Raw genomic sequence first — 24,448 nt, 5'->3', positions numbered from 1 at the left:
GCCCAGAGAGCAATTTGGGTGGGAAGGGTCTGATGCCAAAGATATAATTTGTCTATTTTTATTTTTTAACTTCATACGCTGCCCATCTCGCCATCCAAAGCAACTCTGGCTGGCTTACAATATAGTCAAAACAGAAATCTAAAAAAACTATGATCCGTGTGATTGTAATGCATGATTGGCCAGGGGATGATAGGAACTATAGTCCCAAACCCAAAAGGGTCTTTATTCCCTTAGGGCCCAGCGTGAATGCAGTCTGATCCAACAGATGCATCCAGTTCCAGTTTTCTTTTCCAGAGCCTTTGATCTGATGTGATGGAGCCAAGGTAGTAGGGGATGATGGAAATTATAGTCCCAAACCCAGAAGGGTCTTTATTCCCTTAGGGCCCAGCGTGAATGCCATCCGGTACAACAGATGCATCCAGTTGCAGGTTTTTTTTACAGAGCTTTTGATCTGATTTAATGGAGCCAAGGGGGTAGGGGATGATGGGAACTACAGTCCCCAAGCCCAGAAGGGAAATTTTCCCGTCCAATCCAATGGCCCCATCCAGGTCCAGGTTTTCCCCAGAGCCGTTGGAGAACCAAGGCCTTCAGAAGTTGTGGATGCTTCAGCGGGAGAGGCTTAAGAAGAGACTGGACAGCCCCTTGTCAGAAATGGTCTAGGGCAGGGGTCTTCCAACTTGGCCCTTTGATGACTTGGGGACTTCAGCTCCCAGAATTCCTCAGCCAGCATGGGGAAACTATGGCCCCTTCATGACTTGTGCACTTCAATCCCAGAATTCCTCAGCCAGGCGTGCCTGGCTGAGGAATTCTGGGAGTTGAAGCCCCCAAGTCATCAAAGGGCCAAGTTGGAAGACCCTTGCTATAGGGTCTCTTGCTTGAACAGAGGGTGGGGGGGTCGGACTAGATGACCCACAAGCCCCCTTCCAACTCTTTGTTATTCTGTCTTCCTCTCCCGCCCCTCCCTTCGTTTCCCTGGCAACGGCGCCGCCCGGGCGCGCCTTGTGTGACGCCCCGCGCGGCGTCTCCGGGCAACGGGGGGGCGGGACTAAGGGCGAGGGCCGGGCGGCGGGCTGCAGGCGCGGGCCGGCCGGAAGCGGAGGCGGTCACGAGGGCGCGCGGGCGCCGTTGGCGTGGGGTTTGAACCGTCCAATGGGGGAGCGGCGGGCGGCGTCCCGGAGGCGGAGCCGGAAGTTTCTCTGCGGGCCGTGGAGCTGCGGCGGCTGTTCGGCGGCGGCGGGGGCCTGCCGGTGCTACAGCAGCAGCGGGGGCTGCGGCGGCGGCTTCTGGCCGCGGCCGCCGACGCCCCGGCTCCCTTGTCTCCATGGTAGCGTGGGCAGCTACCGCCGCCTCATCCACGGCTTCGAGGACGTGCTGAGGCGGAGGCTCCGCGGTCATCTCCGAACCTCACGGTGAGCCGGGCCCGGAGGGAGGGAGGAGGGAGAGAATGTCAGCGACGCGAAGCCGGCTGGGCCAAGCCGCCCCTTCTCCTCAGGTAGACTGCCCCTGCACGTGGAGGCTCTGCTTCCCAATCGGAAGTCTGTGGGAGGTTTCTGGATCTCGCTCTGGCCAGGAATTGGCCTGCCTGCCTCCCTCTCTTCCCGCGTAATGTCTTTATCTCTATCGCTTCTATCTGTCAAATCTAGCAATCATTTATATAGTTTTTTATCTATATCTACTTATCTATTTAATCTGTTATCTATCTATCCGTCCATATCTGTGTCTATATCTTTCATTTCTTTTTCTCTCATCTATCTTTATCTTCTATATCTATCTATCTCACTATATCTATCTCACTATCTTCTATATCTGTCTATATCTAACTATCGTCTACATCTCTCACTATATCTATCTCACTATCTTCTACATCTATCTATCTATATATCTTCTACATCTGTCTCACTGTCTTCTATATCTCTCACTATCTCTCACTATCTTCTACATCTATCTATATATCTTCTACATCTGTCTCACTGTCTTCTATATCTCTCACTATATCTCACTATCTTCTACATCTATCTATCTATATATCTTCTACATCTGTCTCACTGTCTTCTATATCTCTCACTATATCTCACTATCTTCTACATCTATCTATCTATATATCTTCTACATCTGTCTCACTGTCTTCTATATCTCTCACTATATCTCACTATCTTCTACATCTATCTATCTATATATCTTCTACATCTGTCTCACTGTCTTCTATATCTCTCACTATATCTCACTATCTTCTACATCTATCTATCTATATATCTTCTACATCTGTCTCACTGTCTTCTATATCTCTCACTATATCTCACTATCTTCTACATCTATCTATCTATATATCTTCTACATCTGTCTCACTGTCTTCTATATCTCTCACTATATCTCACTATCTCTCACTATCTTCTACATCTATCTATATTTCTACATCTATCTCTCACTATCTCACTATTTTCTACATATATCTATCTATCTATCCACTATCTTCTATATCTATCATTATCTTTTATATCTATCTCTCACTATATGTCACTATCTTCTACATCTATCTATCTTATCCTATCTATCTTCTATATCTACCTATCTACCTATCTAATTAATCATCTATATAATCTCTTATCTATATCTAATCTCTTATCTCTAATTACCTATCTAATCTGTTATCTATACTTAATCTCGTATCTATATCCTTATTTATTAATATTTATTGGCCACCTATTTTACCACAATGTGACCCTGGGGCAGCTCCTACTCCTAAAGAAATCTGTTTATCCACATACGTTAAAACATAAATAAGTTTAAACCAACCACTAAAGTCTAATCACTCTGGGGGAGGTGGGAGCTGTTGTTAACTCGATTTCCAAGGCAGGGTGGCGTCAAAAATCTCGGATGGGAGCGTGCTTGAAATAGAAATGCACATAGTCCTCGACATACGGCCACAATTGAGCCCAATATAACTCGCTAAGCAAGACAGAGGTGTCAAGTGAATTTTGCCCCGTTTTATGACTGACCTTGCAACGGGACACTCTACAACGGTCGTAACTATGAAGCAGTTGCCAAGTGTCTGAATTCCGATCACATGATCATGGGGATGCTGCAGTGGCAAATGTGAAAAAAAAGTCATCAGTTGCTTTTTTCAGTGTCATTGTAACTTCGGACGGTCACTAAATGAACTGTTGTAAATCGAGGATTACCTGTAAACATGGCAAATTAAAACTGTCAAAAAAAACCTCCCCCAAAGCTTTGTGGAAGGTTTCTGGCCAGGAAAACGAAATGCTGAATTTCCCTGAAAAGCGCTAACTTCTTTTTTGTTTCTTTCCTCCCCACCCTCCTTTGCTTCCAGATTGTCCCCATCGATCAAGAGCGGAATAATCATCACAACCCAGAAACCCTCGACGCAAGAGTGCGACACGCTATCTGTAGGTTGCCGTGCCCACCGTGTCTCCCGTGAAGTCCCTTTTGATACGTGAAATAACAGCACTAACCTTTTTAATTTTTTTTTAACGGGTTTGCTACCTTTCAAGGTCAGATGGAGTTGTTTACAGTGGTTGGATGGTGTCTGGGAAGCTTTGTGACAGCCAAATGACCAAGGAGAAATCTTCATTTGTTGTGTGTGTTGAGTAGGGGAATAAATGATGGTAGATCTCTATAGGATGGGTGTGCCCTTGAAATAGAGGAAACCCCACAAGTTAAATCTGTCAGTGTCATTTTTGTTTAACCTAGAGTCATGTTAGTGCATGTTAGGAAGTATATGGGGTTCCAGAAATTGAGAATGAGCTGATGATCAGCAAGGTTTTGAATTTCCACTGTGCGCGTCCTTGTAATATGCCAGTAAAAGAGAGAGTGGTTTGCTTCTGATACACCTCTTAAGTCATAATTTAGCCCGGTGAGAAGGCCTTCCCTTTATTTGGAGGAACTTGGAAGCTTCCCCCCCCAAAAACAAAACCCCGACATTGATTTTAAACTGTTTTATTTGAACGGGTTCAAGCAATAAGCATCAGCTGACGGAGCGGATTCAGATACAACTAAGCCTTGCCTAATGACAGTGGGAAGCAAATGTTTTCCAATTTCTCCTGGGAAGGCCCCAAGTCTCTTAAAGGCTCCTCCTGCTTGCGCTCACGAGTTGCTCGATGACATCAGGAGACTATGCTCTGAAGAGACAAGTGGCCGGTTAAATTTGTGGAACGTGGACGGTTTGCTCTGCGGCAGGTTAAATTTGTGGAACGTGGACGGTTTGTTCCATCGGTCTAAGGAAACGGCTCCTAAGGCTGAGAGGGCGCGAATATTTCTTTTTTGACAGAGGCCGGCGGGCCGTTTTTTTTCCTCCCCCCCCCCTTGTTATTTCCAGTCTACTTATTCACAGGTTGCTTTTTCCATTCTCTTGAATGTCTTTTCCTGTCTGTCCGAGAAGAAGCATGAAGAGCCGCTCCACAACTCCCCCCTTGCACGTCCACGTGGATGAAAATACCCCTGTCCATGTCCATATTAAAAAGGGTCAGAAAACGCCACCGTCGGCAAAAACCCAGGTATGAGGGGGGCAGCCCGAGCTCCGCTCCCCGCAAGGCCAACGAAAGCTCAGTTGTCTGCTTTGGCTGCTCCTAGATATCTGTGCCAGCTTAACTTGCTCTGTTGCTGCTGCTGCTGCTGCTAGAAGCTTCCTCTCTCTGTGCTGCAGACCTGGACGTTGTCTGTCACCGTCTCACATTGGGGCTCGTATTTCTGATCCCGCTTGTCGTTGCGCCCCAGTTTTCTCCCGTCAAAACGGTCTTAGGAGATGTTGCTCAAAACCAGCTCTTGTTCCTCAGGGGGACAGACCTTGTCTTGTTCTCCTCCGTAAATCGTAAAAATGCAGGGGAGGCTTGTCAGTGAGCTGACACAGGACAAGAAACAGTTGCATGTCTTAGGATTGTGCGCATTTCCTTTCGATAAGCTAGCTCCCTGGCTCCGATTCTGCCGATAAACAAAGGTTCCTGGAGGCCGGGAAGGATAAAATTCTTTTTCAAAGGCAAAAGTTCCAACGGGTGAAGAGGTCCAAAATTCAAGGTGTTAGGGAGGAGTTATTTCAAATCTCCGGGGCTTTAGCGTGCTTCCCGGCCTCAACTGTCTCCTTGGGTTGGTGTAGCCTAAGGCAGGATTTGTGTGACTGTGCTTAACTGAATTGTCTGCGCTGAGGCCCGTTGCAAACAAGGCTGGGGGCCTTCCCCTTTTGTTTTCGCTTCTGTCGGAAGAGGCCCCGGGCTGTGGTTCTCGGGCCCCAGCTGCCCTGCTCCAAATTGTCTCCCTCTAATCTTTCCAGGGTAACTAAGGGCCTGCTCTGCATCACAAGAGGCTAAGCAACCTGGGTGATGTCACAATGGCCTTGCTAAGCCAGCCCCGTGCACCTGCCAGTCTGTCCCCATACTCTCCTAGCTATGCGGTACCTATATTTCTTTTTCCTGAGCGTGGTTACTGAGACTGATCTGTGATGTAGAATGTGACGCTTTTTTCTGTGGTACAGTTCTCGCCGTGCCTGCGGGCGGGGGGCAGCAGGGGGTGGGTGGGTGGTGGGGAAGCCTCCGTTTGCTTTGCAGAGTCTCTTGCCCCCCGCGGTAACCCGGCCGGGAGGGGGGATGGGGGTCCCCTAAGCCGCGCTCTCCTCCTCTTCCCCCACAGCAGAGGCACAAGCAGAAAATGAAAGGGGATACCGTGAATGTGCGCCGCAGTGTCCGAGTAAAAACTAAAGTCCCCTGGATGCCCCCAGGCAAAACATCTTGCAGAGAATCATCGTACAAGTGGGAGGTAGGCGACCCCCGCCCCCTGCAGCCGGGCTGGCTCTCTCGCTTCCCCAGCCCGGGGCTCGCTCGCTCGCTCAAGTCCCAGCGAGCCAAGATTTGAAGGATTTGGGGGGGGGGTTTCTACCTTGCCCGAATAGGGTGGCTGTGTCTGTCTAAACTAGCGGTCCCCAAACTTTGCAGCCTGGTGGGGAGGGGGAGAAGAGGGGGAACCGGCCCGCTGCTCTTGCAAGGCGGGCTACGTGTGCGCGCTGGGCTGCCGCTCACGCCAACTGAACTGCACACGTGCACCGGCTAACTGCTCACGCAGCCCGGTCCCGAATGGGCGCCCGGTTCCAGTTCTGTGGAGAGAGGTTTTCCAGAGGGAGCAAGGGTTGGTGTGCAGCCTGTATCCCACAGGGGCTTCGGTCGTTTGTGTGGCTGGTCCCTGGCTCGGGTTGGGGACCCTGGGGTAGGAAGAGAAACAGTTTGGTTTAGGCACTAAGCTTTACCCCAGGCCACGCGTTTCTGTCCCCTGATAGCTCTCCTTTTTTAAAAAATTTTCTCAAATTTTTATCCGAAGCGTTGAAATGCAGACGCTGAAATAAAATACTGAAAATGCAGACTATAAACCCTCACGTGCAGAAAACGAAATACAAAAGCCGAACGAAACTGGACAAAAAAGTGCACAAAGAGAAAAACCAAAGCAAATTGTCCCCACCCCTCACTTGAATACTGATAAAAGTGCAGAAAGAGAAAAACCAAAGCAAACACACAAATTGTCCCCATTCCCCCACTTGAATACTGATAAATATATAATTCCTGTCCCCACCCCTTCCCCTTTACAAGGCAGACACACAATTTATACGTTTCCACAACATGGTTTAACCCAGGGTTCCCCCGGGGGGAGCGAGAGGATCTTCCAGGGGGTGCAAAAACGTGGGTTTAGAAATGTCAAAATTGTAGTATATATGCCTAATTTGTTATTTTGAACTCTGGTAAGGAGTGTGAGAATATATCAGAAGCGTTCTAGGGGTGAGGGGTATAGAAAAGGCTGGGAACCACTGGTTTAACCAATCCACTTGGCCTGGCATCCATCTACTATATAGAAAAATAAACATAGTTAACGGGTAAAACCAACAGCGAAATTAAACTTCAAAACCTCCTGTTAACAGTCTATTACAGGTGGTCCTCAACTTGTGACCACCGCTGAGCCCAGGCATTTCTGTCACTAAGCGAGACACGGGTTGAGTTTTGCCCCATTTTATGGCCTTTCTCGCCCCAGCTGTCAAGGGAATCCCTGCTGTTAAGTTAACCACCCAGTCGTTAAGCGAATCCAGCTTCCATTGACTTTTGCCCGTCAGAAGGTCGCCCAACGGCGATCACGTGACCCCCCCGGGGTCTTGCAACGGTCATAAATACAAGTCCGGGGCCAAGTGTCTGGATTTTGATCCCCTGTCCCTTTTTTTTCTCCAAGGCGTTGTAACTTAGAACGGTCACTAAACGAACTAGTAATTCGAGGAGTACCTGCATTGTGTTTCCCTCGGCCAAAAGTCCCACAGCGGCTTCCAGTCTATCATAAGTCGTGGCGACGCTCTTCCCGTGTGTTTAGCGCCCCTTCCGTTGAACGGGGCGAGCCGCGGAAGCTGCCTCTGTTTCGGTCGCGCCCTCCTCTTCCTCAACACCCCCCCCCCCACTTTTCCAACTCTTCCCCACCACTTGGATTTCTGGAGGGCAGCCAGCTTAGGGAAGGCTGCTCCGGGGTTTTGGGCTCTATCCTGTTTCGCTCTTGCCACCCTTAATCAGGGACCGACCCATCGCCTGGAAATCACCCCTCCAGATTCCGACAAGCTGCTGTCTGTGCTTCGCTTGAGTGATCTCTCCACCGACGAGGAGGACGCCATTCACTGCAAGATGAACAAATACGAGAAGAAGATTGACAGTTTACTCAATGTCGTGGGAACGTTGAAAAACGAGGTGGGCAGGAGCTAGGGTCGAGTTAGCAGGAGCCCTCAGCCCTTAGACCAGTGGTTCTCAACCTTTCTAATGCCGCGACCCCATAATACAGTTCCCCATGTTGTGGTGACCCTCCAACCACTTATACATCACCGGGTGCCAGGGGCGTGGCCAAAGAAAAGGGGGAAAAATGGCGGACAGCCTTGTTTGGCGACCCATTGCCTTAGACGTATATGGCGCTTCACAGAGCTTTTACCGCCCCCTCTCTAAGCGGTTTGCAGAGTTTACAGCCTATGGCCCCCAACACTCTGGGTCCTCTTTTTACCGACCTCGGAAGGAGGAGCCAGTCAGAATTGAACTGCCGGCAGTGGGTAGAATTAACCTGCAATACTGCATTCTAACCACTGCGCTACTATGATGGATGGATGGACATAGATAGATAGATAGATAGATAGATAGATAGATAGATAGATAGATAGATAGATAGCAATAGCATGTTGACTTATATACCGCTTTGCAGTGCTTTGCAACCCTCTCTAAGCGGTTTACAGAATCAGCATTTGCCCCCAATAATCTGGATCATTTTACTGACCTCAGAAGGATGAGCCAGTCAGAATTGAACTGCTGGCAGTGGGCAGAATCAATCTGCAATACTGCATTCTAACTACTGTGCTACCATGGCAGGCAGGCAGGCAGGCAGACAGACAGACAGACAGATAGATAGATAGATAGATATAGCACTTTGACTTATGTACCACTTTGCAGTGCTTTGCACCCCTCTCTAAGCGGTTTACAGAGTTAGAATTTGCCCCCAACAATCTGGATCCTTATTTAACGACCTCGGAAGGATGGAAAGCTGAGTCAAACTTGAGCCGATGAGAATCAAACTGCCGGCAGTGGGCAGAATTAGTCTGCAGTACTGTGTTCTAACCACTGCGCCACCATGGCTCATATTTTTATTGGTTCTCTTGGCCACCCCCCCCCCCTTTTCACACACACAAGCCCAACATGCCTGGAAGGAAGCCAATCTGAGGGACCCAGCCTTGTTTGAGCTTTTGAAAGAAATGCAATGAAGTTCTTCCCCCCGCCACTCCCCCCCCCCAAAAAAAGAAAGGGAAAGCAGTAAGATGAAGTTAATTAAAGTTTTTCCCAGTATTTTTATTAGGGTCTTTGACCAGCCTTGGCTCACGTTCCTTTTCTGCAAGGCAGCTGCTAAGAATTAAGTGGGAATCCCTGTTGTTGGCTTTCGTTCCTGTTAATTTGGAGCTGCTTCCTTCGAAAGGAGCAAAGCTGAAGAACAGAATTGCCGCTGCTTATTTTTCCAAAAATACCAGAACAGTGTAATGTCGATGTCCAAGGAAAATCCTCTGGTTTACTCAAGTTATGTGGATAACTAACGACTGCCTGATAAGTCAGATTAGTACGTGTTGATTTGTGCCAGTGGATTATCCACACACCCATAAGGAGAACTGTTGGAGCCCTTCATGAAATGTGATGTGGGCATTCAGGAAATTTAGGATCAACAACTCTTAAGGTCACCAGATTGGGGTTGACCAAACCAGAACACCTTTTGTGATTTTGTCCCAGATTCCCGACAGTGATGTAGCACGATGTTTTGGGGTGCCGCGGATGGAACTCACCTGTCGACCCGGTCCCGCTTGTCCTCAGGTCAAGTGTCAGCCAAAGATTGTTGGGACGGGCTGTGTGGCCAAGCGTCTTCTGGAAGAGCAGAAGGACGAGTTGGACGAGGTCACTCAGGAGCTGGTGGAGACGGAACACGAGAACACAGTCCTCCGTCGCAATATTGAAAGGATGAAGGAGGAGAAAGATCTCAGCATGTAAGGAAATTCGTTCAGTGGCTCGGTCAATTTGGGACCGGGAAGGACCCGTGAAGCAATGACGGTCTTCTCTATCGAACGGGGTTCCACAACTTTACGCCTCGTGGACTTCAACTCCCAGAATTCCTTAGCCAGCCCTGATGCAGGGTGGACACCATGCTGGCTGGCTGAAGAATTCTGGGAGTTGGAAGTCCACGAGGCGTAAAGTCGCTGCAGTCGGAGGCCTTGCTGTGTTATGAGCCCGTTTTTATTTGGCTTTAGTTCTGTGTCTCGGTCAGAGTGGGGAAGAGTGGCCATTTGCCTCCCTGGTCAGTGCTAGAATCTAGATCTTGCAGTCTCAGTGTGGTAAACACTGCTTCTTTTGTATGCCAGCAGCACACTGTGTGTAATCCCGTTCGTTTAACAAAATGCTTTTCGCACCTCCAAACTCTTGTTTTGCTGACTCTCCAAAATCCACTCCGCAGAAGGCGATGTTTCCCCCCCCCCCCAGTCATATAGCCTGGTTTGGGTAGGCAGGCTCTTAGAAGCGTTTGGAGGAGGTGGAGAAAGAAAGAATTTTGGGGAGACATGTTGAGTTCCTGGAATTCCCAACTGATGGAGTTGGGAAAGTTCCTCCTTTGGGAGGGACTTTCTGGTTTAGCTTTCCTCTCGGCTCAATTTATTTTCTTTTAAAGCAGGTCGATTATTACGAACAGGCCAAAGGGAGAAACAGCCGCTGCTGTGTGAAATGGGACAATGTGTTGTGCGTGCATGAGTTGTGTATGCTGCACAGCTTTTGGCCCAGGAGATTGAAGTGGGGACCACAACCTGGGGGCCTCAGCCCATCCCTCGCTTTTTAGCTAGAGGCCAGCCTGTCCAAAGAGAAGTTCGGGTTTTTTTTTTCTTCTTCTCTTTATGGGTCTTGCAACCCATCCCTCCCGCCTCTGCACTCTTTCTTCCGGGATTCACACACTCTTCCTCTTTTTCAGACTCCAGAAACGGCATCTGTTGCACGAGAAGGAGTGTTTGATGTCCAAACTGGTGGAGGCCGAACTGGACGGGGCAGCCGCTTCGAAGCAGATCCAGGCCTTGAAAGACGTGATTGGGAAGCTGAAAACGGTACGGGCAGAGCTGGGTGTGCGGAGCAGCAGTTTTGGGGAGGGGCGCAGAATGGCGGCTGGAATTGGGCGTGTCTGGTGACGTGATAGCAGGACCCCAGGATTTGCCACAAAGAAGAGGGGGGTCCGATTACTCTCCCGAGCACCAGAGGGCAGGAAAAAGGCACAATGGTTGGAAACTGATCAAAGAGAGAAGCAATCTGGAATTAAGGAGAAACTTCCCGACAGCGAGGACAATTAACCCACGGAACCACCTGCCTCCAGAAGTTGTGTGTGCTCCAACACTGGAAGTTTTTAAAGAAGAGACTGGACAGCCATGTGTCTGAAAGGGTATGGGATCTCCTGCTTGAGCAGGGGGTTGGACTAGATGACCTCCAAGGTCCTTTCTAGCTCCTATCCTATCCTAGTTTAATGAAAAGAAGGACTGGGCTGACACGATAGCAGGACTCCAATATTTGAGGGCCTGCCACAAAGAAGAGAGAGTCACATTATTCCCCAAAGCACCTTCTGAAGGCAGGACAAGAAGCAACGGTTGAAAACTGATCAAGGAGAGAAGCAACCTAGAACTAAGGAGAAACTTCCTGACAGGGAGGACAATTAACCAGTGGAACAGCTTGCCACCAGAAGTTGTGGGCGCTTCGTCGATGGCAGCTTTCAAGAAGAGTTTGGACGGTCACAATGGTGACCCACATTTCCATCGAGAGGGGCGTTGTGGAGCCGTGCCCGATTCTACGACCTTTTTGGGCGGCCCCAAGCCATCCGCTGTTGAGCCAACCGCGCAGTCGTTAAGTCCGTCTCTCCCATCCCCGTCGACTTTGCTTGTCGCTGGGAAGGTCGCCGGTGGCAATCGCGTGAATCCGGGGCGTGGCAAACGTTGTGACTAGCCGGTTGCCGAGCGCCCGAATTTGAATCCCACGCGGTGGAGATTCCGTGGTGTTTTCTAAGAGCCGGAACTGGCCCTTTTGGTCGCTTTGTTTCAGGGCTGCTGTAGCTCTGAGCAGTCGCTAAACGAATCGCTGTAAGGCGAGGCTGTGAATCGGCAGAAAACGTCCCTTCGAAGTGGGCTGTTTGTGCGCGTTATTCAATAAGGGCATTTTTAAGGTGGGTTTTTTTCTCTCTCTCTCTCTCTCTCTTTTCCCGTGGTCTCCTCCGAAACCCCATCTTCCCCCAACTGCAGGAGAAAAATATGACCGTTTCGGACATCAACACCCTGACTAGGCAGAAAGAGTTGTTGCTGCAGAAGCTGAGCACTTTCGAAGACACCAACCGGACTCTTCGCGATTTGCTCAGAGAGCAACACAGCCGGGAGGTGAGCGAAGCTGGAGAAGATTCTGATCCGGCAATTACTTGACCCCCCCAAGCCAGGCCCAGCCTCTTGTTTTTAGAAAAAAAAAATCAGCATTTCTGATCCAAATGTTGGGCTCCGCGTTCTGGTGAATGTCCTATTTCCCCCCCCAAAATGAGCCCTAAGCACAGTTTTTCCAAGATGCTCCTAATATAAGCCCTACCCCCCAAAATAAGCCCCAGTTAAGATCCTCAGCCAGATGGACCCATTTAGTATCGTATTTCCCAGCTGGAAAAGAAGGCCTAATGCGTCTTTTGGAGCAAAAATTAATATAAGACCCGGTCTTATTTTTTTGGGGGGGATACGGTGCTAACCTGATCCGATCCTGCAAATCCTTTTCAAAATCCCCCAGGACATCTGTGGGGTCCCACCTTCCAAGGCATTAGCAACATTTATTTCCCCCCCCTCCCCTCCAATACAGAACCCAGAAGTGTGGCAAAGTCTGACAAAGAGCATTAAGGCTGGTTTTAATTAGTTTACAGTGGGACATTTTGGTGCCAGGTTTTGCCCTTAGCAACTTGTACTTCTTCCTTGCAAGGGTTTGCGCGGCTGAGAGGCATCGCTGCCCCTAAAATAGGAGTCTAATTAAAAAACTGTCCGAAGTTGAAGGCCTAAAAGTTGGAGCTGCCGTTCCTTAGTCTGTCCATCTTTCCCACTTATTTCCACCACTTATTTCTTCCCTGTGGTTTTTTTTCTCTTGTCTGCAGAAAGACGCACAAAAGTTGACAGAACAGCAAGCTACCCTGATGAAGCGGCTAACTGACTCCGATACAGAGAAGGCGGTAAATATATAGTATATTTATTATATATACATGTATATAGAGAGACAGAAGCAAGGGGGAGGAAGAAAGGAAGGAAGGAAGGAAGGAAGGAAAGAAAGAAAGAAAGAAAGAAAGAAAGAAAGAAAGAAAGAAAGAAAGAAAGGAAAGAAAATATATAGAGAGGATCAAGATCACGTGAAGTGTTAATACCACTCTACAATGCCTTGGTGAGGCCACACTTGGAATACTGCATCCAGTTTTGGTCACCACGATGTAAAAAAGATGTTGAGATTCTAGAAAGAGTTCAGAGAAGAGCAACAAAGATGATTAGGGGACTGGAGGCTAAAACAAGGAACGGTTGCTGGTATTGGGTATATCTAGTTTAATGAAGAGAAGGACAAGGGGGGACATGATAGCAGTGTTCCAGTATCTCAGGGGCTGCCCCAAAGAAGAGGGAGTCAAGCTGTTCTCCAACGCACCAGAAGGCAGGACAAGAAGCAACGGATGGAGACTCATCAAGGAAAGAAGCAACCGAGAACTAAGGAGAAACTTCCTAACAGTGAGGACAATTAACCAGTGGGACAACCTGCTTCCAGAAGTTGTGGGTGCTCCAACACTGAAGATTGGAAGAGATTGGACAACCATTTGTCTGAAGTGGCGTAGGGTCTTCTGCCAGAGCAGGGGGTTGGACTAGAAGACCTCCAAGGTCCCTTCCGACTCTGTTTTTCTGTTCCATTACTCAAATGTTGAGTTTTCTGGCCAGCGTATCGATAACACTTCAGTTAGAACTTTTATATTTTTTTAATTATTATTTTAAATTGGGAGTGGCAGGTGGTGCTCAGGGCCCAGGGAAAGCCCCCTCCATACGCAATCTGATCAAAATAATCTTAAAATGTGTAGGTTTTTCAGTCTCCTTTTGCAAGGAATGTTCAACAGCTGTTTTCTCCCAGAGCAAAAACGACCTATCGTTTTGAACGTTGGATGGCTGCACTGTCTGAGCTCCCCTTCCTGCGTATTATTGTCTGGCATATTCTATTTCATCGTGCCTGCAATTTTACCTCTTACGTTTCTTGCAGCAATTGGTCAAGAAACTGCAGGATAAAGAGAAGGAAGTGGATGATTTATTGATTCAGATACAGACCGAAAAGGTATGTTCTCCCTGTGGGGTGTTATAGAGAGGGGATAAGCCGTGCAAAGGAGGCTTTGGGTGCTTGTGTATGTCATGGAGTGGGCAATTGGAGACTTTTTAACGCCTGCTTTGCGTTCCACCATTTTTGGCCTTCTAGGACCAAGCCAAGACGGCCGCCGAGCTCTCGAAGTCAATGGAAGCCGTGAGGGGTCACTTACAAGCACAACTGCGGAATAAGGAAGCCGAGAATCACCGCCTGGGTATCCAGATCCGGGTACAGTGCCTTGTCCTTTGGAAAGGGGGGGGAACCTGGTCACACCCAGGTAGCAAGTCATGGAGACCCCCTTGGACTGTGTCACTCCAAGCTATAGAGCAGGGGTGTCCTGCTTTGGCAACCTTAAGACTACTGGACTTCAACTCCCAGAATTCCGAGAGGGTGAATTCTGGGGAGTTGAAGTCCACGAGTCTTAACGTTGCCAATGTTGGGCACCCTTTCCGTAGAGTAGATGTTTAAGTGCTTCTCCAGTTGTTTCTTTGAAGACCAAGATAACGCCGAGCTTCTCTCTGGCTTGTTAGCTCGCTGGCTTGACCCGTGGGGAAGAGATTTTAACTTTGACATCATATTTGACCTCTCTTGATATTGGGAACTGTGTCTGCCGTGATTCTCAAAGCCTGTTTGCCAGACAGGCCTAACTCTGCAGGAAAAAAAAAAAAATTCTTGCTATTAAGAAGACAGTTCACAACTGCAAACAACATTGGTGACTTTGTAGTTGTGTCTGCTTTGTCTAAACGTTGACCAGCCAGTTAAAAAAAGGATTATGAGGCAGCCTCTTTTGAGTTTCTGCTTTGAAGCACTGACCCTCCCTTTGGGGCATCCTGATTGCCTGCCTTCCCTCCCTCCCCCCAGAATCTGGAGCGGGTAGCAGCTCAGCACAAGGCCGAAGTGGAGAACATCATGGAACAGTTGAAGGAGCTGAAGGCCAAAGGAGATCGGGACAAGGACGCCCTGAAGAAAGCCATCAAGGCGCAGAAGGAACGCGCAGAACGGGCTGAGGAGTTTGCCGATCAACTGAATGTCCAGTTAGCTGAAAAGGTGACAGCCTTTTCTTGGGCCCCAGCTGGGAAAGGACCTTCTGAAGCCATTTGAAAAAGGGGGCATTTATTGAGAGAGGTGATTCAGAGTAGGGAGGAGGAGAAAGGTTTGGGGTGTCAACTTTGCCCCATTTCTTCTGAAAAAGGGCTTTCTTGGCTGTAGAGTTGCCTGAAGAAGATGGTCTGGTAGTCAAATAGTATTGAATAGGCTTGAAGGTCTCCGAAGATATCTTGAAGGTATCTAAAGATATCTTGAAGCTATCTAATGATACCTTGAAGATATCTGAAGATACTTTGAAGATTTTCTGAAGATATTTTGAAGGTCTCTGAAGATATCTTGAAGGTATCTAATGATATCTTGAAGCTACTTAAGGATACCTTGAAGGTATCTAAAGATACATTGAAGGTATCTGAAGATACTTTGAAGGTTTTCTGAAGATACTTTGAAGGTATCTGAAGAGCAGTTGGCCTTCTTTTAGGAGTTCTCTGCCTTCCATCTTCTTCCTTCCAATACCTCTCGCTTCCTCCCCTGTATAATTTCCCCATCTTAGATTAATGGTGGCTTAGCGTAGCCGCAGCTGGCTCTTAAGCTCAGCCTTGTCTTTCCCTGTGTCTCGACTTCCTTGGCAGGACGCCTACGTGGCCGAAGCGCTGTCCACCCTAGAATCCTGGCGGAATCGTTACAACCAAGTTGTGAAAGACAAAAGTGACCTGGAGGTGGAGATTGTGATGCTGAACAGGTGAGAGCTGCAAGGGATGTGGCAGAGGAACAGGCTCTTGCAGTACCTTACAAGCCCAGAGGTGACATCTCAGCCTGATCACCACAGTGTGTTAATTTCAGCAAATGAAATTGGTCTCTCTAGTTGTGAGGGCTGTTGGTTGGGAAGGACGGGGCCTTTTCATTGGTAGCCTCAACCTCTTGAGAAGGACCTCTTTGGATGGGTGCTGATGATTTCAACTTGAGGCTGTATTTAGTTGCAATTCAGCTCAAGTTGAATCCTAAAGCAGCTACGGACTTAACAACTAAAATATTGTGCTTTTAGTTAGCGTTTTGTCTGCAGCTCACATCTTTGTTGTTTTGATGAGGTACGAATCGAGCACGCTGGAATTGGATTATTGAATCTGAATTATAATCCACTCTTGCAGTTACTGTTGTTTGTTTTTTTAATCAGAAAAGCAGCTCTTAAATCTTACGAATAGTAAGAGGTAGCAGAACGAAAGACGGGTTCAATCACACTGTCACTCCGGACGGTGGGAGGCATGCAGCGTTCCACGCGTTGTGAAATTCTGCGTTGAGGCGAGGCCGCCGCTTGCTTCCCCCCGTCGGTAATGGTTGATTCTCCTTGCTTGTTCGGCAGCCGAATTTCTGAACTGCTGGAACAGCAGAACGCCATGGAAGAGAAAATGCGCGAAGACCGAGATGCCTTGGTGGATAAACTGCACAAGCAGGTCACCGAGAGCACCGCGGTCAAATTGGAGAACGAGAGACTGAAGGTGAGTGGAGAAGAATTAATGCAAGAGCAGAACTGGACATTGATTGCTTGGTCCTCACCAAGGCATCGACTCTTACTGACCAGATGCAAGTTGTCTCCATAAGGACCTGTTCCTAATCTATTTAATTTCACGGCGGCCAGTCGAGGACTATTCACAGTTTACTCAAATGAGAGAATCTCCTCATTTATTTCTAGCTGTTATGGTTCCGGCTAATGAAACATTTCAAAGAACTTTCAGGCATTTATTTTCCTAAAAGTCTCTTATTGAATCAAAATGTCGGCACAGGCACAATGGAGAGATGCTAGGATCTACGTTCTCTTCCTCTGAGCAGTTAAATTATCAGCATGTTCCCTCCCTAAATTAGCCAGTCATATCTCAGATTATCCAATTAGTGTGAAGGTCAAATGTTTTCTTCCTCTTTCTTTCCTGGGCTTTACCCCCAACCTCCCTTCTGCTCTGTATTAACCCCATAATTACCAAACAATTCTGCATATTGTCAAAAGCAAGAGTATACAATATTTGCAGCATTGACACTAGCCCTAAGACTGGTTTGCAACTCGGAATTGTTTCTAAGGGGAGCTGACAGAAGTCGTGTTAAAAACAAGCCAGACATTGCCATGGTAGTGCGGTGGTTAGAATGCAGTATTGCAGGTTAATTCTGCCCACTGCCAGCAGTTCGATCCTGACCAGTTCAAGCCTTCCTTCCGAGAGCAGTAAAATGACCCAGATGTTGGGGGAAACATGGTAACACTATAAACTGCTTAGGGCTGTAAAGCACTGTGAAGTCCAAGTGTCATATCTATCTATCTATCTATCTATCTATCTATCTATCTATCTATCTATCTATCTATCTATCTATCTATCTATGTCCATCCATCTATCCACCCACTCACCTACCCACCCATCCATCCATATCTAAGAGCCGTGGTGGTGCAGTGGTTAGAATCCAGTATTGCAGGTTAATTCTGCCCACTACCACCAGTTCGATCCTGACTGGTTCAAGGTTGACTTAGCCTTCCATTCTCCCAAGATTGGTAAAATGAGGACCAAGATGGTTGGGGGCAAGATGTTGACTCTGCAAACCACTTAGAGAGGTCTGGTAAAAGCACTGAAGCGGTGTATAAATCTAAGCCAGGGCTATTGCTATGAAATGTACCATGTCTGCTTTTTTAGGATTGACACTGAAATTGACTAAAGCAGATCCTGGCTTACTTAGCCGCTGAAGCGTGCGGGACCCTTGATAGCAAGAGACTCCCCTGTCTGTCCTGAGTGAACCCAGTTAGAGAATCCTTTATCTTGAGTAAACCCAAGTTATTTTGTGGCTCCTGCAGACCAGCATGATTCCAGTGGAGGAGCGGCTGAACCAGGCTCAGCAGGAAGTGTCAAAGTTGAAGGCTTCCCTCAAGAACTACGAAGGCCTGATTGAAACTTACAAGAATCAGGTAACCCTCTTTTAACAACCTGTTTCCTCTGATATTGTCCATCTGGGCCTAGGACAGAACTGAGCTCTGTTTATTGTTCAGGTTTTCTTGCATTCTGCATGATGCTATTTCATTCCGGACGTTTGTTGAGAGTCCGTATCCACTTTGACCAGTGGTTCTCAACCTTTTTAATGCCGCGACCCCCAACCGGTCCTAAGTCGAGGACTACTCGGCCGGTCGTAAGTCAAGGACTACTCAACTGGTGCAGCCCCATTTGCAGAATGGGACTTTTGGCGGGCTCAGCAGGGCAGAGACAGCCTGGACCATTCCTATTGGCTTTTGAAAGCCAACGGAATTAGACTCTATTCAAGAGAGTCTCTTCTATTGGCTTTCAAAAGCCAATCGAATAAAAGGGAGTAGCACAGCTAAGGAAAAGGGGGGGGGGAAATGTCGGACTGCGTTGTTTGGCGACCGCCGTGAAATGGTCTTTCGACACCAAATGGGGTCCCGACCCACAGCTTGAGAACCACTGACTTAGAACCTGCTTGGGTGATGAAACAAAACCGGACCATTATTTTCTGGTTCAAAAAAATAGATGCTTTTGGGGTTTTTTTTTTTAAGATGGTTTCATTCTTCCCTGCTTTCTGCCAGGCCAGGCCTCAAGTAGAGAAGAATTTCCAATGGCAGGAGAAGCTGAAGTGTAGGAACTCCATAGGTCAGAATATAGAGAAAGACTCAGAGATCCTAGTTCAGTGGTGGCGAACCTATGGCACAGGTGCCAGAGGCGGCACGCAGAGCCCTCTCTGTGGGCACGCGCGCTGTCGCCCCAGTCCTAGGCCTTCAGCTGAGTTTTAGAAAACCTTTTCGCTTTACGCCTCCACTGCCGTGGGCAAAAAAAGGTTCAATCAATGAGTCAATTTCAACTTCTCGCAGGAAAAAAAAAAAGATCTTGCAAAGTTGGAATTGATTGATTGAACTTTTTAGTCCCCCCCAGTCTGCCATTACCACTGCAGCCTTGCCCACCCAATGGGCCACACCCAGCCAATGGGCCACACCCACCCGGCACCCGACGACGCATAAGTGGGTTTTGGGTTGCAGTTTGGGCACTCGGTCTCTAAAAGGCTCGCCATCACTGTCCTAGTGTCATTCTGGCATCTCCAAGGATTTCCATGATTTGGATGTAGAAGGTGGATGGAATGACCTAAAAGCAAAGCCCATGGTTCTCAACGTGTAGTCCATGAATCCCTGGGGAGGCCGATATGTCATCACAAGAGGTCCCGCAAAGGCTTGAAGAAATGTTAACGCTTTAAATCTTTGAGTTAAGTCTTGGTGGTCCGTGGCCACAAAAAGTATTTAAGGGGAAGGGTCCATGGTTAAGAAAAGACTAAGCCATTATCGTAGTTCTGGAAATGCTGGACTGCCGTGCCCATCATCCTGTCTGTCCCTACACTCCTGTGACGTGAATTAATGGGCTTTACAGTGGGATACACCTAGAGGGCTCCAGGTTGACTCCCTTAACCCCAATGGATGCTGAGATAATCAAGTGTTAGCCTTGACCAGATTTATCACTTTGACTTTTGCTTTAACTTTTGTTTTTTTTTTCACCCAGGTGGTGAAAACCCGAATGGAAGCCGATGAGGTGACAGTGAAATTGGAGCTCTGTGACAAAGAGAACAAAGCCCTGAAGGAAGAAATGGCGAAGGAGATTGAAAATGCAAGTGTCTGTTTTCTTGTCTTGAAGCTCTCCGGGCCTGTTCAGGTCCACTTTTTTGTAAAGAACGGAACGGGAAGAGCTGGCGTTGTGTTGCGTTGCGGTTTGCTCTTTTGAAGGGATTTTTTTTTTTTTGACCTGAATTAGAGCTGCTGACAGTTCACTTCTAATTGCTACTTGATTTAAAAAAAAAAAAGATGAATAACAATTTGCGTTGCGGTACTCAACTCGTGCAGAAAATGGTCCATCCCATCTCTGAATGGCTGGCTTCTCAAATTCATTTTAGCCTCCTTCCCATCGTTCTGAGCTGGACGTAGCCATGGACAGTTAGCATGTTGTGTAGTTCAGGGGTCCCCAATCCCTGGTCCGTGGACCAGTACCGGGCCACGGCATGCCAACAGCCGGTCCACACAAACAAGCAAAGGCCCATCCGTGGGATGCAGGCAGCACACAAAACTACGCACTCTCCGGTCCATTAGAAAACCTTTCTCCACGGAACTGGTCCCTGGTGCCCAAAAGGTTGGGGACCCCTAGTGTAGTTACCGTATATGCCGGCGTATAAGATGACTTCCGGAAGCGCTAAACTCGGCGCCAAAGACAGGGGTCGTCTTATACTCCGGGTCGCCTAATACGCCGGCCTATACGGTAATGTGCTAGATCAGAGATGGCCCTCCAGAAGACAGTGGAGTTAGAAGTGGGGTCCCCCAACATCCAGAGGGCTGAGAGGCTGATGATTTCCTGAAGAGACCTGTCTTCACTCTCCCCATCTTCCTTGTGCCCACAGGCTCGCAAGCAGTTCCAGAGCCAGGTTGCTGAGCTGGAGAAACTTCCCGAGATCTTAAAGATCACCGAGACCAAGCTGGCTGAGTGTCAGGAGCAGCTGAAGAGTTATGAGAAGAAAAATATGGATCTGTCTGCCATGATTACAGACCTCCGTCAGCGGGTAAGGGATTGGCAGAAGGCGCCCACGCGAACCTCCAGCCGAGGACCAAAATGAGCTTCTAAGCATCAGGAAGGTGCAATCTTTGTCTCTTGTCTCTTTTTGAAATGATTAAAACAGCTGCGCGGCAGAATAAACTGACCCAATGGCATGCCTGTGTTTCATTTGTGTGCTGTCTCCTTTTAAGCTTGTATTGAATTGGCTCTCCGGGCTGTCCTCCCTCTGTTGGTCTCTTGTTTGTCTTCCCCTGGGCTGATTGTCAGAATGCCTCAAATCTGTATGCTTCGCTTTGCTTGCAGGTAGCCGATGGATCCCCGGGGCCGTGGCGAGGAGAAGCCTTCAAACTAGTGTCTGAAAAGGCCACCGAAAGGGTGGAGGGGTTAAAAGGGTGGAGGGGCGAAGATGCTCGCCTCCCACTGGGAGGGTTGAGAGTTCAATCATAGATATTTCTCTCTCCTAGGGCGGAAAGAAAAAATATCTGCTCTGAACTCCGCATAGGCGTCAGGAAGGGCATCCAGCAAGTAAATGCTCAGCTCCATCCAGTCGCCCCGACTTTACCCCAAATTAAGGGATTATGGGGTCGTAAAAAGGAGTTTATATATATTCCTGTTTTGTAATCCTTCAGGTAGCCACCACTATTCAAAGAAGCTGGTGATGCTGTCTGTGGTTGTTTAATGCTGGGATAAAGATTATCTTTGATCAAAAGCTGCTGAAATGGATCCTGGCGCTCAACTCTCATTTGCTATATTTCTGCCAAAGCTGCTACCTTTTCCTATGTCTTTGCACTCGAGTTGGTTTCATCGCCTTGACCACTTTCTGTTTCCAAAGCAAGCTGACTTCACTATAGCAAAAGAGCAGCATCCATATCCTTAATTCTCTGTGTTGTCTTTTTTCTTTTCCCCCTTTTTCTTTTAAACCCTTTCTTTTTAGATTGAGCTTCAGGGGGACAAGATGGACTTGACGAGAGAAAAATATCAGTCAGCCCAGGAAGAGAATAAGCAGCTGACTCTGAAGTTGGAGGAGATGGAGAGGTTAGGAAGAGTGGGGTGATACTCGAGGGTGTAGGAAGACATCACGTTGGTTTAACTGGCATTTCTTAAAAAATTCTACGTTTTTGAGGAACGTGCTTCTCTAACAGCATTTGATACCTTCAGTTGTTTAATTACTGGGATCAAAAACATCGTGATCCATCAAGATCATCTCTTTGGTTTAATTTGGGAGTCTCCTGACGTGGCAACTTTTAAGACTGGTGGACTTCAACTTCCAGAATTCCCCAGCCAGCGTGCTTGTTGTTGAGTTGAAGTCCACCAATCTTAAAAGCTTGCCAAGTTTGGAGAACCCCGGTCAGAAAAGAAAAAGTATTGATCCTCTACTAATGATATGTTGGAGCCACAGCTACCCATAAATCACCTGTGGTTGCACTTTAGGAAACTTGAAGCGACAAGTGGGCAGAACGTAGAATTTCTCCAGATCATTGCCAAAAGGGAAGAATCCATCCACCAGGCTCAGCTCCGGTTAGAGGAGAAGACCAGGGAGTGTGGGTCCTTGGCACGCCAGCTGGAGATGGCCATTGATGACGCCAAGAAGCAGGTTGGTCCCTCCTTGGGGATGGAGTAGGATAGCTGGATCTTCCAAGTCATTGAAGAGCTGATTGTAGAAGTTGTAACAAGGAGAAGATTGCGGTGATAACTCCATCCCATCTTCCTTCCAGAAAAATCTTGAGTGTTCCTTGATTAATCCAACACCCTAATGTTGGCCTTTGAGAGAAAGCCAACAACTCTTAAGATCGATCATAATTAAGCAAGGATCCTCATTTGAAGATGGAAAGGGACTGTCCTGCCCTTTTTTTCTGGGATAGAAAGTAGTGGAGATGGTGATCCTGATTACTCTCCTTCTGCCTTTAGTTGGAGCAAACAAGGGATCGTGCGGCAGTAAGAGAGAGGACCGCCCAGTCAAAGATGCTGGACTTGGAAACTCAGCTGAGCAAGACAAAGACAGAGCTGAATCAGCTACGACGTGGTAAAGATGATGTAAGTAGCCTACAATAGAGGTCCTCCATGTTAGAAAGCCTAGCCTGGCTGTTCTACACAAGGAAGACATATAGATTCAGTGGTGGCCTCTGCTGGGCATGTACAAGTTCTAATTTTTTGACCAATGGGTTTGCTTGTGTTAAAAATTCTGTTTATATATCGCATCACAGAGCAAACAAAGTACAGTCACCATGTGCTTTACTGCTCAACAATTTTACTGCAACAGAAACTACTTAGAACCACAAAGCAAAGAGTATATGCCAGGGGTCTTCAAACTTGGCCCTTTGATGACTGGTGGACTTCAACTCCCAGAATTCCTCAGCCAGGCACGCTGGCTGAGGAATTCTGGGAGTTGAAGTCCACAAGTCATCAAAGGGCCAAGTTGAAAGACCTTTGGTATAGGGGCCATAGTTCCCCCATGCTGGCTGAGGAATTCTGGGAGTTGAAGTCCACAAGTCATAAAGGGGCCATAGTTCCCCCATGCTGGCTGAGGAATTCTGGGAGTTGAAGTCCACAAGTCATCAAAGGGCCAAGTTGGAAGACCCCTGCCCTAGTCCATCCATCCCAAGGTGAATTCTCAGGGAATTCTTTTTCTCTGGGAAAAAAAAAAGCAAAAGGTAGAGAGGGAAGCCTTTGGCCACTCCATTTTTGAACGGGCGTTTTGCCGCCTCGGGGAAGGGAAAGGACATCGAGGCTCACCACCCTTTCTCTTCTCACACAGGCCGAGCGCCGCTTTCAAAGCCGTTTGCAGGACCTGAAAGATCGGCTAGAACAGTCGGAAAGCACCAACCGCAGCATGCAGAACTACGTGCAGTTCCTCAAGTTTTCGTACGCCAACGTCTTCGGAGACAGCATTTTGTCCAGTTCCCCCATTCGACCCCGGTCTCCTCTGTAGCCATTTCTTGGTGCTCTCTGCCCCGGGCTCAGACAGAGGGAGGAGGCACCTAACGAGCTACCAAGCCATAATCCTGATTCTGGAACTGTGTCTCTCAGAATCCACTTCCTACTGTTGGAAAAAGGGAGGTGTCTTGCAGAGGAGGGGGCAAGCCTGTTCCCCCCCCCCTCCAAGCGTTGCCAAGACTTCTAGTGCCTTAACCCAGCTTACGTCATTTTGCAGTAACCCTGCATGGTTTTTAATCAACTTTTTTTAAAAAAAATCTTTTCCGAAGTTTTGTATTAACATTTGGGAATTGCTTTATTCGACGATCCCTCCGGTTTCAAAGATCATGTGCGAAACCAGTGGGATTGTTTCTTTGTCAAGTTGTTAGCAATTGTGTGCGGTTTTCTTCCTGGAACCAGGTGTGTGTAGGTCTGCGTGTTGTGTGATAAAATATATATATTTTTTTACCCAGTGCTATTTCATACGAGTGATACTATCATTACACATGTGGAACCACAGTTATGAGAGAATATATATGTGTGTGTAAGATATCCTGTTTTTATGGCACAATTCTTAACTTTTATTTTGATTTATTTTGTAGGAGTGACTAGGTTGTGCATTTAGTACATTTTTTTTCATGTAAAGCAATGATTATTCTCTTGGTTAAATATCACTCTGATCAGTTTTTCTCCAACTGATTGAAGGAACAATTGCAAATGTTCAGGATAATATCTTAACTTTTATATTAACCAGGAAATTTCAATTCTGGAGCAGGTTTCACTTTTTCCTTGATTACATTAGAGAAACCCATTTCCTTTGCAGAATGTAAAACATGGTCTTTCTACCATGTTTTATGCTTTGATGACATTTTGTTCTTTGTGTGGGGGGAGGGGGCAAGGAATCAACCAACGGAGGCAACGCTGATTTTTAATATTTATGTGTGAGACCATAACATTGCCTTGAAAAGTTTTAAAAGATTCAAATTAAACGTGTGACTTTTTTTAAATGTAAAAAGATAA

At 47.5% G+C, this 24,448-nt stretch overlaps 1 protein-coding gene across 16 annotated transcripts; it reads left to right on the top strand.

Annotated features, from left to right (window-relative positions):
- Positions 1–1,134: 1,134 nt before the first annotated feature.
- ODF2 (outer dense fiber of sperm tails 2) lies at positions 1,135–24,448 on the top strand. Of its 16 annotated transcripts, none has more exons than XM_039321510.1 (21): positions 1,343–1,409; positions 3,329–3,404; positions 4,397–4,511; positions 5,641–5,763; positions 7,542–7,712; positions 9,279–9,529; positions 10,498–10,627; positions 11,804–11,935; positions 12,679–12,753; positions 13,809–13,880; positions 14,019–14,135; positions 14,769–14,954; positions 15,584–15,693; positions 16,312–16,447; positions 17,779–17,889; positions 19,478–19,582; positions 20,364–20,522; positions 21,450–21,550; positions 21,947–22,109; positions 22,424–22,549; positions 23,271–24,448. In XM_039321510.1, the coding sequence occupies exons 3-21, from the start codon at positions 4,401–4,403 to the stop codon at positions 23,442–23,444; spliced, it is 2,553 nt and encodes an 850-aa protein (XP_039177444.1). In that variant the 5' UTR covers positions 1,343–1,409; positions 3,329–3,404; positions 4,397–4,400; the 3' UTR covers positions 23,445–24,448. The 16 variants fall into 16 exon arrangements, with proteins under 16 accessions (XP_039177439.1, XP_039177440.1, XP_039177438.1 ...); XM_039321515.1 differs by having other exon boundaries at positions 5,638–5,763; positions 9,360–9,529; XM_039321508.1 differs by having other exon boundaries at positions 5,638–5,763.

This window comes from Crotalus tigris, unplaced genomic scaffold, assembly GCF_016545835.1.
Source record: "Crotalus tigris isolate CLP2741 ecotype Arizona unplaced genomic scaffold, ASM1654583v1 scf7180000023746.1698619, whole genome shotgun sequence".
Classification (NCBI taxonomy): Eukaryota; Metazoa; Chordata; class Lepidosauria; order Squamata; family Viperidae; genus Crotalus; species Crotalus tigris.
This window is presented reverse-complemented; position numbering and strand designations above follow the sequence as displayed.